The sequence below is a fragment of the Acomys minous genome, assembly GCF_964271855.1.
Source record: "Acomys minous genome assembly, chromosome: 16".
NCBI lineage: Eukaryota > Metazoa > Chordata > Mammalia > Rodentia > Muridae > Acomys > Acomys minous.
In genome coordinates this window covers 71892627-71908305 of record NC_140498.1, presented here as the reverse complement: position 1 = coordinate 71908305, position 15679 = coordinate 71892627, and the positions used below count along the sequence as shown (strand labels likewise).

At 51.9% G+C, this 15679-nt stretch overlaps 1 protein-coding gene across 1 annotated transcript in view; it reads right to left on the bottom strand.

Moving 5' to 3' along the window:
- The window catches only part of ZAN (zonadhesin), a 104860-nt gene that overhangs the window by 30522 nt on the left and 58659 nt on the right, over nucleotides 1-15679 (bottom strand). The window contains exons 48-61 of the mRNA XM_084761388.1: nucleotides 15272-15489; nucleotides 13759-13900; nucleotides 13306-13514; nucleotides 12723-12864; nucleotides 12127-12344; nucleotides 10774-10915; nucleotides 10165-10382; nucleotides 9087-9228; nucleotides 6552-6769; nucleotides 4475-4616; nucleotides 3838-4055; nucleotides 2152-2293; nucleotides 1573-1790; nucleotides 419-560 (exon numbers count right to left, since the gene is read on the bottom strand). Of these exons, the coding sequence (XP_084617514.1) occupies nucleotides 419-560; nucleotides 1573-1790; nucleotides 2152-2293; nucleotides 3838-4055; nucleotides 4475-4616; nucleotides 6552-6769; nucleotides 9087-9228; nucleotides 10165-10382; nucleotides 10774-10915; nucleotides 12127-12344; nucleotides 12723-12864; nucleotides 13306-13514; nucleotides 13759-13900; nucleotides 15272-15489 (2511 nt within the window). The remainder of the gene's footprint in view (nucleotides 1-418; nucleotides 561-1572; nucleotides 1791-2151; nucleotides 2294-3837; nucleotides 4056-4474; nucleotides 4617-6551; nucleotides 6770-9086; nucleotides 9229-10164; nucleotides 10383-10773; nucleotides 10916-12126; nucleotides 12345-12722; nucleotides 12865-13305; nucleotides 13515-13758; nucleotides 13901-15271; nucleotides 15490-15679) is intronic.

The following is a 15679-nucleotide window of genomic DNA, read 5'->3' as shown; positions in this document are numbered from 1 at the left end:
CCTTAGGGAGAGAACAAAAGAATCTATTTTTCTTTCTTTTTTAAAAATTTATTTTATTATGTATATAATGTTCTGCCTGCATGTGTGACTGTCCACAAGATCTCATTATAGATGGTTGTGAGTCACCATGTGGTTGCTGAGAATTGAACTCAGAACCTCTGGAAGAGCAGACAGTGCTCTTAACCACTGAGCCATCTCTCCAGCCCCAAGAATCTATCTTTCAAATCAGGTGGGAACCTAACCATGGAGAGACTAGTGCTGAAAAGGGATGCAGCCCAGAGTGGGTCCCCCAAATCCCTCCGCATTGTGGTATTTCTTCTCCCCAACCTCCAAAGCCAGGGGACTAAGCTCCTTCTGCCCTGTCTCTGGTCCCTCCTGCCTCGAGCCCACCTCCCCACTTCTCCCATGGCCCTCTTACTGATTTTGGTGCAGTTTCTGTTGCCGTCCTGGCCAGTCTGGCACCGAGTCCCTGGGGGGCAGTTGAAGTTGTGACACTGGACAGCCCCTCCCACACAGGTGCAGCTCTGGGTGCAGCCGCTGGAGATCCAGGTCTTGCCTGCCTGCAGAAGCCACAGGATAGGCAGAGTGAAGACAGAGCGGCTGTTCCAGTGCTGCAGTCTCACCTCCTATCTGGACAGCTTCGGGTTGTCCCTCTGTCTATCCACAAGTGCTACATCTAGTGAATCAACCAACTGCAGGTGGAAAGTATTTGAAAAGAGACTTATACATGGGGAAGGGGCTTTATCAGTGCATGATCATAAACCCTCAATAGGAACCTCTGAGGATAGCTCAGTAATACAATTCACCTGCCTACACTCCTTCAGTGAAGGGCTTAGGGCGTGGCTTAAGGGTAGATCCTTTGCCTAGAAACCCCCAGTGAGGGGCTTGGGTGTGTCTCAGTGGTTAGAAAAACTGCCTAGAACCCTTAGTAAAGGCTTGGGGGTGTGGCCTAGTGGTAGAGTACTTGCCTAGCTTGTGACAATCTCAAACTTCCATACTCAAGGGCCAGACACACAGATTGGAGCATTCCAGACAGAGAGAATTAGAGAGGAGAAAGTGGCCTACAACTCAATTTTAAAAAAATGTTTTATATGACCAAAAAGATGGCTTAGCTCTTAAGAGCATTTGCTGCCTTGTAGAGGACCAAAGTTTAATTCCCAGAACCCACAGGCGGCTTACAATTCTTGTAACTCCAATTCCAGGGGATCCAATGCCATCTTTTGGCCTCTCTGGGCACCAAGTTCCCAAGTGATACACACACTTGAATATGTATGCAGGCACACACACACATAAAATAAAGCTTTGTAAAGATTGCATGGTGTGTGTGTGCGCGCGTGTGTGTGTATTCACGTGTGTGAGTGCTAGCCCGCATACAGGTCAGAGGACCATCTCAGATGTTGGTTTCTGGGATTCTCCCCTCTGCCCATCATTTTCTGGTCGAGTGATGGGACTGCAGACACAGGTAACTATGCCCCTCTACAGTGGGCTGTGGAGATCCAAACTCAGGTCTTCACGCTTGCCCAAGAAAGCAACTGGCGCTGGCACTCCAATCCCGTTTCCACATCCACTCACCGGGATGAGGCCACCCTGGGCGTCTTTGCAGCCACAGTGAATCTGGAGCACACACTTGTCATGATTCAGCACGTAGCCAGGTTGACAGAGGCAGCCCTCCTTGCAGGCGGGGGGGACTTTGGAGATGGTGCCCTGACAGTGGCCATCCAGATCGGCACAGGAGGGTGGACATGCGGGAAGGCAGTTTGTGTAGCGGCTGTGGGCAGGGCACTGTAGAGCTATGGAGTGGAGGGAGGGTGGAGTTACTGGTTGGGGATCAACAAAACCAGAGAAATGACCCACAGAGCCTCAGGCTTTTTCCTCTTGTTATTTTACTTTTAAAAATATTTACTGAGCATGTTATGTCAAGCCCTTGGGGAAGTAAGGAGAAGGGATCTCCCAACTAAGTGAGGAAGACTAAAGAGTAAGAGACCAGCACTGAGAAAGGGCTCAGCAGAGCCAAAGAGCCACAGAACCTCTCCCCACTGTTGTACCTGGTACCCCAACCTCTGAGCCCAGGGGTCTAAGCTTCTTCTTGCCCCACCTCTCATGCCTCCAGTCACGAGCACACCCTCCCCACCTTGCCCTTGGCTCCCTTACTGATTTTGACACAGTTACTGCTGCCGTCACTGCTGTCCCTGCAGTAGGTCCCCGAGGGACACTGGAAACTCCTGCACTGGATGTTCCCTCCTATGCAGTTACAGCTCTCGGTGCAGCCTCTGGAGAGCCAGGTCTTGCCTGCCTGCAGAAGCCATGGGAAGGGAAAGGAAGTGAGAAAGAAGGCAGCTTTATGGAGACAGCCTCACTGTTCCAGGGTGTGTAGGTTTCTCCTTGCTGTCCACAGGTTCCACATCTATTGAGTCAAAAACTATGGCTGAACTTTGCATCCAGGGCTTTGAGTTGGCCCATCCCAACATCTCCCTCGTCTGTGAACTACTGGAGCGCGTGAGGGGCCAGTCCTGCTGATCCCGAGCTGCAGGGTCTCCATGACACAGGGCAACAATGGAATAATTGAGAGGAGTCCCTGGGAGGATCCAGTATTGATAGTGCAGCTGAAGCCAGAGGCCTCAGATCAGATCAATGGCTCGTTGCCATGAACATGCGCAAGTAACGATGTGTGGACAGAGGGATATACTGTGGGACAGACACACTGTGACACACTGCAGCTTCCACAGTGAGATGTTTTCTGTGCTTTGTTTTTTTATTTTTTATTTTCTTCTTGGACGGTTGCAAGGACAGATATAAAAGGACAGGGAGATGAGTGGGATGGAGGTGTATGATGCAAAACTCACACGGAATCAATAAAGAGTTAAAAACGAAACAAAACTATGGAGGCTGGAGAGATGGCTCAGAGGTTAAGAACACTGAGTAGTCTTCCAGAGGTCATGAGTTCAATTCCCAGCAACCACATGGTGGCTCAGAGCCATCTATAATGAGATCTGGTGCCCCTTCTGGCCTGCAGGTGTACATGCAGGCAGAATGCTGTACACAAAATAAATCTTAAAACAACAACAAAACCCTATGGGTGGAAAATATTTGAAGAAATAATTAGGGGTGTGGGCATATATTAGTGGGATAATGCTGCCTAGAATCCTGTGTTAGGGGTTGGAGTTACGGCTCAATTATGGACAGCCTCCCTAGAATTCAACTGATGGGTTGTGGGGACATGGCTCAGTGGTAGAGCACTTGTCTATCCTGTGCCAAGCTGTGGCCATCCTTCATATTCCAGAGCCAGGCCTAAGGACAGATGCATCCATGGTGACTCATGCCTTTAACCCTAGCACTCAGGAGACAAAGTTAGAGAGACCCCTGTGAGTTCAAGACCAGCCTGCTCTGTTGATATAGTGAGTTCCAGAACAGTCAGGGCTATGTAGAGAGACCCTGTCTAAAAAACAGAAGCAAAACAAAGCAAAGCAAATAAAAGTCCAGGCACTCTACTTTTGGCATTGCACTTTTATTTGAAATCTTAGTATGTGTCTTTTTCAAGTATGTTCATGTGCGTGGGAGTATTTATGCATGTATGCGTGAAGGTCAGACTATAACCTGGCATGTTGCTCCTCACCTCTACCTTGTATTGTGAGGGTGTCTGTCTCTGTCCAGCCACAAGACTAGCTAGCCTACAAGTTTCTGAGGATTCTCCTGTGTCCCCGTAGCTAGAAACTACGACATCACCTTACATGGGTTCTAGAGATTTGAACTCAGGTCCTCACACTTGCAAGGCAAATATTTTACCCAGTGAGCCATCTCCTCAGCCACTCACCAATCCCACTTTCCACACCCACTCACGGGAATGAGGCCACCCTGGGCATCTTTGCAGCCACACTGAATTCGGAGCACACACTTCTCGTTATTCAGCAAGTAGCCAGGTTGACAGATGCAGCCTTCCTTGCAGGTGGAAGGGACTTTGGAGCTGGGTTTCTCACAGTGGCCATCCAGAATGGAACAGGAGGGCGGACAGGAGGGCAGGCAGGCGGTGAAGTGGCTGTGGGCTGGGCACTGCAGAGCTATGGGGTAGAGAGCATGGAGTCAATGAGGGGACCCAGAGTGAGCACAGGTGAGTGAAGCCAAGTTTGGCAAAATGAGCAACAGGTCTTCAGGCCCTGTTTCCCCTTTGTTGTTCAGTTAGTAAACATTTACTAGGCGCGAGCCCTTTGCCAAGCCCCAGGGAAAAGGGCAACAAGAGTGACATGCAGTTGGTGTGGGAGGTAAAAAGGATGCTCTCTCAAGTCAGCATGGGGGACCAATCAGTGAGAGATTTGCAGTAGGGAGCCGTCTAGCCCAGTACTGGTGTCCAAGATCCCTCCCCACTACAGGAACCTCCTATCCCCGAGCTCCAAGGCCAAGAGACTGAGCTCCTTCTTGTCCTGCACCTCAATCTTCCAGCCATGAGCACCTTCCCCTCTTCCCCCCACGGCTCCCTTACTGATTTTGGCGCAGTTACTATTGCCATCAACACTGTCCCTGCAGTAAGTCCCTGAGGGACACTGGAAATTCTGACATTGGACAGTCCCTCCCGTGCAGGTACAGCTCTGGGTACAGCCCCTGGAGGTCCAGGTCTTGCCTGCCTGCAGAGACACAGGGAGAGAAAGTGAGGGTGGAGAGCTTGACCTCAGAAGACAGATTCGCCTCCTGTCTGAAGTACTTGCAGTTGCTCTCTGTCTACAGGTTACACATCTATTGAGTCAAACAACCAGAGATGGAAAATATTGAAAAAAGAATTATATCTTGCCGGGCATGATGGCACACGCCTTTAATCCCAGCACTTGGGAGGCAGAGGCAGGCAGATTGCTGTGAGTTCGAGGCCAGCCTGGTCTACAAATGAAGTCCAGGACAGCCAGGGCTACACAGAGAAACCCTGTCTCAAAAAACAAACAACAACAACAACAAAAAAGAATTATATCTACAGCAACAGGGATAGCTCAGTGGTAGAGTACCCATATAGAATTCCACCTCCCCTACCCCGTGAGAGACTAGTGGTATGGCTCAGTGTTAGAGCACCTGCTTAGAATCTCCCAGTGAGGGGCTGGGGTGTGGCTCAGTGTTAGAGCACCTGCTTAGAATCTCCCAGTGAGGGGCTGGGGTGTGGCTCAGTGGTGGAGCACCTACCTAGAATCCCCCAGTGAGGGGCTGGGGTGTGGCTCAGTGGTAGAGCACCTGCCTAGAATCCCCCAGTGAGGGGCTGGGGTGTGGCTCAGTGGTAGAGCACCTGCCTAGAATCCCCCAGTGAGGGGCTGGGGCGTGGCTCAGTGGTAGAGCACCTGCCTAGAATCCCCCAGTGAGGGGCTGGGGTGTGGCTCAGTGGTAGAGCACCTGCCTAGAATCCCCCAGTGAGGGGCTGGGGTGTGGCTCAGTGGTAGAGCACCTGCCTAGAATCCCCCAGTGAGGGCCTAGGGTGTGGCTCAGTGGTAGAGCACTTGCCTAGAATCCCCCAGTGAGGGCCTAGGGTGTGGCTCAGTGGTAGAGCACTTGCCTAGAATCCCCCAGTGAGGGCCTGGGGTGTGGCTCAGTGGTAGAGCACCTGCCTAGAATCCCCCAGTGAGGGGCTGGGGTGTGGCTCAGTGGTAGAGCACCTGCCTAGAATCCCCCAGTGAGGGCCTAGGGTGTGGCTCAGTGGTAGAGCACTTGCCTAGAATCCCCCAGTGAGGGCCTAGGGTGTGGCTCAGTGGTAGAGCACCTGCCTAGAATCCCCTGTAAGAAGCACCAGGAGAGGCTCAGTGGTAGAGCAGAGGCCTAGAATACTCAACAAGGGCCTCTGGGCAACACTCTGTCATACAGCTCACCTGCATAAATCTCCATTGCAAGCCCAGATGCATGGCTCAAGTGGTAAAGTACACGTGCCCAGCAAGTGTCAGGCCCTGACCAACTTTCAAATGCAAGGGCCGGCCAGAGAGACAAGCATATGTGTGGAGGTCAGAGGACAAGTTATGTGAGTCAGTTCTTTCCTTCTACCATGTGAGTCCTGGTGATGGAACATGGGTGTTCAGGCTTGAAGGCAAGTGCCTTTATCTACTAAGCCATTCCCAGCCATCTTGCATTCCCTGGATCCTATTATTAAAAAATCATTAATTAAAATTTAAAAGATTAATTCTTAAAAAGATAGAATGGAGAATGGCTTGGTAGGTTATATGGAGGGGGAGGGAGGGAGGGAGAGAGAGAGAGAGAGAAGAAGAAGGAGGAGGAGGAGGAGGAGGAGGAGAGACAGAGAGGGAGGGAGAGAATGTGTGTGTGTGTGCTGGTATGCATGGGAGAGGTAGCTGGAGAACAGGCTCCGATGCTGGGCCTTACTTTGCCCACTGTGCATTGAGACTGGGTCTCCTAACTCTTGTTCAGTGTTGCTATTGTTCTTCACAATAAATACCTGGCCAGCCATCTTGCATGTTTCCAGGGATTCCATGCCTGGTTTAACATGGGTCTGTGGAACTTAAACTTAGATCCTCACCCTTGCACAGCCAGCGTTTGATTCGCTGAGCCATCTTCCCAGCTGCCCCAGTCCTACTCACCAGGATGAGGCCACCCTGAGCATCTTTGCAGTCACAGTGAACCTGGAGCACACACTTGTCGTTATTCAGGAAGTAGCCAGGTTCACAGACACAGCCCATCTTGCAGGTGGAGGGGACTTTGGGGTTGGTCTTCTCACAGTGCCCATCCAGGTCGAAACAAGAAGGTGGACAGGAGGGAAGGCAGCTGGTGAAGTGGCTGTGGGCCGGGCACTGCAGAGCTATGCAGTGTGGAGAGAGTGGGGTCAGTGGAGAAGACAAGAGGGCACCGAGAAGCACAGGCTATAGAAACCAGTCTAGACAGAATGAAAGAAAACTTGGGGCTCCCCCACCCACACTTTTACTGTTCATTCTAAAGACATTTATGAAAACATGGCTCTTGTGACAAGTACTGAGGGAAGTAAGAAGACTGAATCTCCCAAGCCAGTGTGGGAGAGCAGCCATTCAGATTAACCCTGAGAAAGGATTCAGCTGTGGCACCCCAGAATCCACCCCTGTCATTGTCATTTTTACACCCAACTCCAAGCTCAGAGGAAGAAGCTCCTTGTTGCCTGGCCTCTGGTTCCTCTTCCATGGCCCTCTTACGTATTTCAGCACAGCTACTGCTGCCGTCACTGCTGTCCTTGCAGTAAGTCCCAGAGGGACACAGTGCCCTGCCCACAGCCACTACCCCAGCTGCCTTCCCTTCTGCCTGCCTTCCTGCTTGGACCCAGATGCCCACTGCCAGGGCACCAGCCCGACAGTCCCGCCACCTGCAAGAAGGACCTACGTCTGTCAACTCTGCTATGTGCTCAGTAACAAGCGTGCGCTCAAAACTGAGTGTGGCTGCAAAGACGCCCAGGTGCGCTCATCCCGGTGAGTGGGCATGGAAACCAGAATGGTGCCGGGCACTGCAGAGCTAGGGATGGAAGTGTAGTGGGATCAGTGGAGAGGGCACAAGGAAGAAGAAGCTGTAAACACCAGGCTAGGCAGAGTGACCAACACAGTTTGGGGCTTTTTTCTTCTCTTAGTGTTCACTTCGTAAACATTTGCTGAGGATGGGCTACATGTCCAACAGGGAGGACAGAAGGAAAGAAGAGCTTCTCCTGATTCAGTGTGGGAGACTAAGCATTGAGACACTCACACTGAGAAGGATTCAACCACGGCCATGGCCCCAGAATCCCTCCTTACTTGGAACTCCCTATCCACAAGCCCTTAAGTGGGACAAAGCTTCTTGCTAGCCTGCCTCCGACCCTGCCAGTCAGGAGCACACACCCCCTCCACCTTCCCCTGTGCTGCCCTTACTGGTTCTGGCACAGATACTGCTGCTGTCACTGTTGTCCTTGCAGCAGGTCCCTGGGGACACTGGAAATTCTGGCACTGGACGGCCCCTCCCACACAGGTGCACCTCTGGGTGCAGCCTCTGGGAGTCCAGGTCTTGCCTGCCTGAAGAAGCCACAGGAAGGAAAGAGGAGTGGGAACAGAGGGGCTGGTTAAAGGAGGACGGTCTTATGCCTGTCCACTCGGCTTTCATTTTCCCATCTGTTCTATGAGTCCATATCTGTTGAGTCAACCTTTTAGTACATGGACCATATTTAAAGAGAATACCGCATCTGTGTTAAGAGCACTGGCTGCTCTTCCAGAGCTCCTGAGTTCAATTCCTAGAAACCATATGGTGGCTCACGACCATCTATAAAGAGATCTGGTGCCCTCTTCTGGTGTGCAGGCATACATATAGTCAGAACACTGTATACAGAGTAAATAAATATTTTTTTAAAAAAAGAAGAGGAGGAGGAAGAGGAAGAGGAGGAGGAGGAAGAAGAGGAGGAGGAGGAAGAGGAGGAGGAGAAGAAGAAGAAAGAAGAAGAAGAAGAAGAAGAAGAAGAAGAAGAAGAAGAAGAAGAAGAAGAAGAAGAAGAAGAAGAAGCCATGCCTGTTGCCCACTTCCACTCACTGGGATAAGAGCACCCTGGGTGTATTTGCAGCCACACTGAATTCTGGGCACACACTTTCCCTTATCAAGCACAAAGCCTTGGTGACAGAGGCAGCCTTCCTTGCAGGTGGAGGGGACTTTGGAGCCAGTGCCTCCACAGTGGCCCTCTGGGTCCAAGCAGGAAGGTGGGCAGGAGGGAAAGCAGTCCGTACAGTGGCTGTTGGCTGGACACTGCAGAGCTATGGAGTGGAGGGAGAATGGGGTTAATAGAGAGGATCAGAGCAGGCCCAGGGAAGCACAGGCTTCTGTGCAGACATCAGACTTGACAGAATGACCAAGAGACCCTACTCCACCCCACTCCCATTTGCTAGTCATTCAGCAAGCATTCACCGCACACGCCCAGTTTGCCAATCCATGAGCAAGAGAGATCCTCCAAGCCAATGAGGAGACTAAACTGAGACTGACATTGAGAAGGGACTCAGCCCAGCCATGGCTTCACAACATCTCTTTACTGTGCTTCCTTCTGCTCCCAACCTCTAAAGCCCAAGGAGCTTGGTCCCTTGCTAAGCGCCGGGTCCCTCCAGCCTTCGGCACAGCTTCTCCACCTTTCCCCACAGCTCCCTTACTGGTCTCGGCACAGACGCTGATGCCATCATCGCTGTTCTTGCAGTAAGTTCCCTGGGGACACTGGAAGTTCAAGCACTGAATGGTCCCTCCTGTACAGGCACAGCTCTGGGTACAGTCTCTGGAGACCCAGGTCTTGCCTTCCTGCAGAAGGCATAGGAAGAGACAGGAAGTGGAGGAAGGAGAGGCTGGCTAGGCAGCTTCACCTGTCTGAAGGGACTGTCTCTTTCACATCTACTGATTCAACCAACAACAGGGTAGAAAATATTTGAGAAAAGAGCTCCTTGTTGTATGCATAACTCAGCACACTAGAACCTGCCTAGAATCTCCCAGGGATGGGGTTCAGCGCATGGGCCACTAGCAGAGCTTCTGCCTGGAATCCTAGGTCAGGGCTGGGGGAGTGGGCCAGTGGTAGAATGCTGGCCCCAGACCCTATCGCAGGGCCCCGAGGAGCACAGCTTAGGTTGCAGAGCACCTGGTAGAATCCTCAGGCATAGGCAGTTGTGCGGTTCTGAAGTAGAATGTCATCCCAGCGAAAGGCTGTCTGTCTTGAAGACAGGTTCTCACTATGGAGCCTTACACAGTCTAGAATTTGCTATGTAGAACAGGTAGGTCTTGAACTTTTAGGGATCCACCTGACACTGCTTTTCAAGTACTGGATTAAAGACATGAACCACCACCCCGTATGTGCGTGTATGCAGGGTGGGGTGGGGGGGGAGAAGAAGGAAGGGAAGGGAGGGAAGTGGGGGCGGGGAGAGAGAGAGAGGAGAGAGAGAAAGCACATGCTCAGACATGGAGGTCAGGGAATAATTTCTCTGTCTATCTGTCTCTTTCTCTGTCCCTTTGGCTGTCGGTCACCACTGTATACACAAGGCTAACGGGCTCTTGGATCTCTGAGGATTCTGCTGTCTCCCTTTTGTGTAGCCCGGTGGAGGCCCTGGCATTAGAGACCCAGGCTACTGTGCCATCTTACATGGGCTGTGGGGATTCAAACCTGGGTCCAAACCCTTGCAGGATGACTACTTTATAACGGAGCTTTTGGTGCAGGCCCCACCAACCCTACCACCCATGCCCACTCACCGGAATGAGAGCACCCTGGGCGTCTTTGCAGCCACAGAGAGTTCTGAGTATACACTTGTCATTATGCAGCACAAAGCCAGGTTGGCAGACGCAGCCCTCCTTGCAAGTGGAGGGGACTTTGTGACTAGTTCCCTTACAGAGGCCATCTGGGTCCAAGCAGGAAGGCAGGCAGGAGGGAAGGCAGCTGGTGAACAGGCTGTGGGTGGGGCATTGCAGAGCTGTAGGGTAGGAAGAAAGTGGGGTTAGTGGAGAGGCCCCAGGGGCCCTGAAAAACCAGAGGTTATAGAAACCAGGCTGTGCACAATAACCAAGAGACCTTGGTGGTGGTGGTGGTGGTTGTTATTTTTCCCTTTTTGATTTTTATTCAGGCCCTGAGAGAAGAAAGTTAGAATGGATCTCCCAAGTCAATGTCACAGACTTTTGAGTCTAACACAGAGGAGGGGCTCAGCAGAGCCACGTGTGCCAGAACCCCTCTCTTCTCTGGTACCTAGCACCTTGACCTCTTAGGGCTCAGGACTAAGCTCCTTTTCGACCCGTCTCCAATTCATCCAGCCAGGAGCACACACACCTCTTCTCCGTCTCCCTGCCCCACCCCCACGGCTCTCTTACTTATTTTGGCACAGCTGTTGCTGCCATCACTGTTGTCCTTGCAGTAGGTCCCCGACGGGCACTGGAAGTTCTCGCACTGAATGGCCCCTCCCATGCAGGCACAGTTCTGGGTACAGCCTATGGAGGTCCACGTCTTGCCTGCCTGCAGAAGCCGTGGGAAGAGATAGGATATGAAGACAGAGGGACTGGTTAGAGACGGGCAGTGTCACATCCTGTGTCAGGGACTTAGGTTTGCTATCCATCTAGTCACAGCTATTGAGACTACCTATCTGGTATCAAAGGCTTTTGTTTTGTTTGTTTGTTTGCTTGCTTGCTTGTTTGTTTTTTCAAGACAGGGTTTCTTTATATACACCTGGCTATCCTGGACTCTCTCTGTAGACCAGGCTGAGTATTTTAAAAAAGACTGTTTCTGCTGCTATGTGCCTAGAATCCTCCATTGAGGGCTAGAGCTCTGGCCCCAAACCTGTAATGGGGACCTGGGAATATAGGGCACATGATCAGATCCCCAGTGATAAATGGACTGATGTGACCTAAATATCCTCACCTAGCTCCCTTCAGGGAGGGCTGGAGTTATGGCTCAGTGGCAGAGCACTCACCTAGCCTGTGCCAGGACATGCCCAACCTTCACACACCAGAGGCAGCCATACAGACAGGAGCATTCCAGGTAAGATTAGAAGAGGCAATGAGAAAGCGAGCCTACAAATCCTATGTTGGTTTTCAAACCATTCTCCCACCACTCCCTGCCATGTGTACATACGATCGTGCGTCCATGTGTGCATTCTGTGTGTTGGTGTGTGTGCAAGGTCACTTAAGTGCCCACATCAGAGGACAATCTAGGATGTTGATCCTCATCTTCGACTGTGTATGGAACAGGGCGTCTCTGCATCTGTCTCTCTCCTGTCCCTCCCCTGACCCCCACCACACCTCCCTCCCTGTTCCCCTCAGTTCACTGATTCTGTTCACTACTCTCTCACAAGTTTTTGGGGATTCTTCTGTCTTCCCCTCGGCACTGCCAGTGGGAACCCTGGGATTAAAGACAGGTTACCACCCGGGTGTGGTGGCACACACCTTTAATCCCAGCACTTGGGAGGCAGAAGCAGGTGGATCGCTATGAGCTCGAGGCCAGCTTGGTCTACATAGTGAGTCCAGGACAGCCAGGGCTACACAGAGAAACCCTGTCTCAAAAAAAAAAAAAAAAAAAAAAAAAAAAAAAAAAAGACAGATTGCCATGCCCAGTTCACAAGGGATATGTGGACTCAAACTCTGGTCCTTAAGCTTGTTTTCAGTGCAAGCATTTTACCCACTGATTCATCTCTGCAGCCTTCACCAATCTCACAGTAGGTGCCCACTTACCGGGATAAGAACACCCTGGGAATCTTTGCAGCCACATTCAGTTCTGAGAATACACTTGTCATTGTTCAGCAAATAGCCAGGTTGGCAGACACAGCCTTCCTGGCAGGTGGTGGGGACTTCAGGACTGGTTCCCTTACAAAGGCCTTCTGGGTCCAAGCAGGAAGGTTGACAGGAGGGAAGGCAGCCAGTGTAGTGGCTGTGGGCAGGGCACTGCAGAGCTATGGGTGGAAGGGGAGAGCTTAGTGCAGAGGAACAGGGGATGCCCAATGACTCAGATGCTATAAAGAATTCTAGCCGAACGGAATCAACAGTGAGCCCTCCCCGGCCCCTTGTTATTCAGCAAACATTCATGGAGCATGCTAGTGTGCTGAGCACTGAGGAAAGAAGCAAGGAGACTCCATCTCCCAGTCAACGTGGAAGAGTGACCACAGGGGACTGGCACTGAGAAGACACCCAGCCCATCAGGGGTCCTCAGGACCCCAACCTCTTAGGGCAGAGCACCAAGCTCCTCCTTGCCTGGTCTCTGATTTTTCTAGCGTGACAGCCACCACCCGTGCCCCCCCCCCCCAGCGCCCAGGGATGGATGGCCCCCTTACTTGTTTTGGTGCAAGTGCTGCTGTCATCACTGTTGTCCTTACAGTAGGTCCCCGAGGGACACTGGAAATTCTGGCACTGGATGTTACCTTCCATGCAGGCACAGTTCTGCATGCAGCCTCTAGAGGTCCAAGTCTTGCCTGCCTGCAGAAGCCAGGGAGTGAGAAAGGAATCAGAGACTGAGGGGATGCTGTAGAGAGCCAGGCTGAGCCTCATGCCTGCAGGGTTACGGATGCTCTCCCTATTCAGTTTCCATGTCTAAGGAGGACAGGTGGGAAGGCAGTGGGTATGCTGCTGTGGGCTGGACACTGCAGAGCTAGTGGGTGGACACAGTTCCATTTTTTTAGACCCACACCCAGATCCTCTCCTGAGTCCACGGCTGGGGTTAGATTAGATTGTAGAGGGCCTGTGCAGAATCCCTTTATGGGAGCAGCTGCATGGCTTTCTTAGAGTACTGGTCTGCTGTGTGTCAGGCCGTGAGCGACCCTCTCATTCCAGGGTCGGGCTTTGAGAATGGAGAATCCCAGGAGAGAGAAGGAGCAAAGGAGAAAATGGCCCTCAATCACACTCTCCGGGCCCACTCACCGGAACGAGGCCACCCCGGGCGTCTTTGCAGCCACACTGACTTCGAGGCACACATTTGTCTTCACTGAACACAAAGCCATGGTCGCAGAGACATCCCACCTTGCACACGGAGGGGACTTTGGGGCTGGTGACCTCGCAGCGGTTGGAGCAGGAAGGAGGACAGGAGGGAAGGCAGTCTGTGAATTGGCTGTGGCTGGGGCACTGCAGAGCTGGAATGTGGAGGGGGAGTGGGGTCAGCGGAAAGGAGCAGGAGGACCCGAGCAAGCAGGGTTAGGAATGCTGGGGGCTGCAGGTGAGTTTGGGCTCCCCCTCCTTTTGTTATTCATTCAGCAAATATTTTCTAAGTTGTGGTGCCAAACGATGAGGAACTAAGAAGATAGATATCCCAAGTCAGTGTAGGACGCCAACCATGAGAAACTAACTGCCTCCCCACTTTCTTGTGCCCCTCCTTACTGATTTTGGTGCAGTTACTGTTGCCATCCTCCATGTCCTTGCAGTAAGTCCCAGAGGGACACTGGAAATTCTTGCAGTGGATGGTCCCTGCCACACAGGTGCAGCTCTGCGTGCAGCCTCTGGAGAGCCAGGTCTTGTCTGCCTGCAGATGACCAGAAGAGAAAACACCTGAGGACCAAGGACCAGTTCTAAAGAGACAGCTTCACTTCCTGTTTGAAGGCTCGTCCCCTGCTTTTCTTATCTGAAGGTCCCTCATCCCCTGGTTCAACACAATAGGTTAAAAGTATATTCTTACATGCAGCCTAGGCTGTCCCCATAGCCTGGCAGTACAGTGTCTTCCTAGAATCTCTCAGTGAAGTAATGAGGGCATGTCTGGAATTCCCAGTGAAGGCCTGACTGGGTTTGGTTCGGTGGTAGCCCATTCCCCTAGCCTGTACCGCGACCTGACCAATCGGCTAACTACAGGGCCAGCCAAACAGGCAGGATTGTCTCAGGTGGGGAGAAGCAGCAAGAAGAAGGGCCCCAATCTCACTTCGTAAGAAGAATTCTGTGTTTACATGTGATCCATGTGTGTATGTGAGTGCAGAGAGCCGAACACAGCCCAGATGTTGGTCCTCACATCCCACCTTGTTTGAGACAAAGTCCGTCTGTCTGGCTTTCCCTTTAATGATGCTGTATACCTACCCATACAAAGCTAGTTGCAAATTTCAAGGATTCTTCTGTCCTCACACCCTGGTTAGGGACATAGGCTACCATGCCCAGTTCACAGGGGTTGTGGAAATTAAAACTCATGTCTTCCTATGCTTCCTAGCATAGCTGTCATCTGAGAGGCTCCACCCAGCAGCAGATGGAAACAGATGCTGAGACTCACAGCCAAACATTGGGTAGAGCTTGGGGAATCTTATTGTGGAAGTGTGTGTGTGTGTGTGTGTGTTTGTGTGTGTGTGTGTGTGTGTGTGTGTGTAAGGGGTAATAGAAGGTCCCAGAGGGGACAAGAACTCCACAAGAAGGCCAGCAGAGACAACTAACCTAGGCTCAGTGGGGCACACAGAGCCAGAAGCACCAACCAAAGAGCATGCATGGACTGGACCTAGGCCCCTGATACATTTGTAACTGATGGGCAGCTTGGTCTTCGTGTGGGGTCCTGAGCAGGTGGACTGGGCACTGGCTCTGACAGGGACTCTGTTGCCTACTTTTGGATCACTTCCCTCTGTCCGGCTGCCTCACCAGGCCTCAGTGGAAAAGGATGAGCTCAGTCCTGATGTGACTTAATGCGCTGGGGTGGGTTGGTGGGTGGGTGTGCTCCCCTTTTCTGAGGAGAATGGGAGGGGAGAAGAGGGAAGAGGGTGGAGGGTGGGACCAGGAGGAGAAGAGGGAGGAGGCTGAGAGTGGGGTATAAAGTGAGTTGAAAAACAAAAACACAAACAAATCCTCAGGTCCTCATGTTTCTGAGCAAATCTACTCAGTCATTCTACTAGCCCCTACCAAGCCCATTTTCCACACACGCACTCACCGGGATGAGAGCACCCTGGGCGTCTTTGCAGCTACAGAGAATTCTGAGCATACACTTGTCCTTATGCAGCACAAAGCCAGGTCGGCAGACGCAGCCCTCCTTGCAGGTGGAGGGGGGTCTCGGGCTGGTGCCCCCACAGAGACCTTCTGGGTCAGAGCATGAGGGTGGACATGAGGGAAGGCAGTTGGTGTGGCGGCTGTGGGCTGGACACTGTATCGCTACAGGACAGAGAGAGATCACAGTTAGTGGAGGGGACCAGAAGGACCCAAGGAAACAGAGGCTACAGGAACCATGGTGGGCTGGGAGACCAACAGAGTTTGTCTGTCTGTCTGTCTGTCTGTCTGTCTGTCTGTTCTTCCTTCTGTTATTAATTCAACAAATATTTACTGGTCATGAACCGTGTGTCAG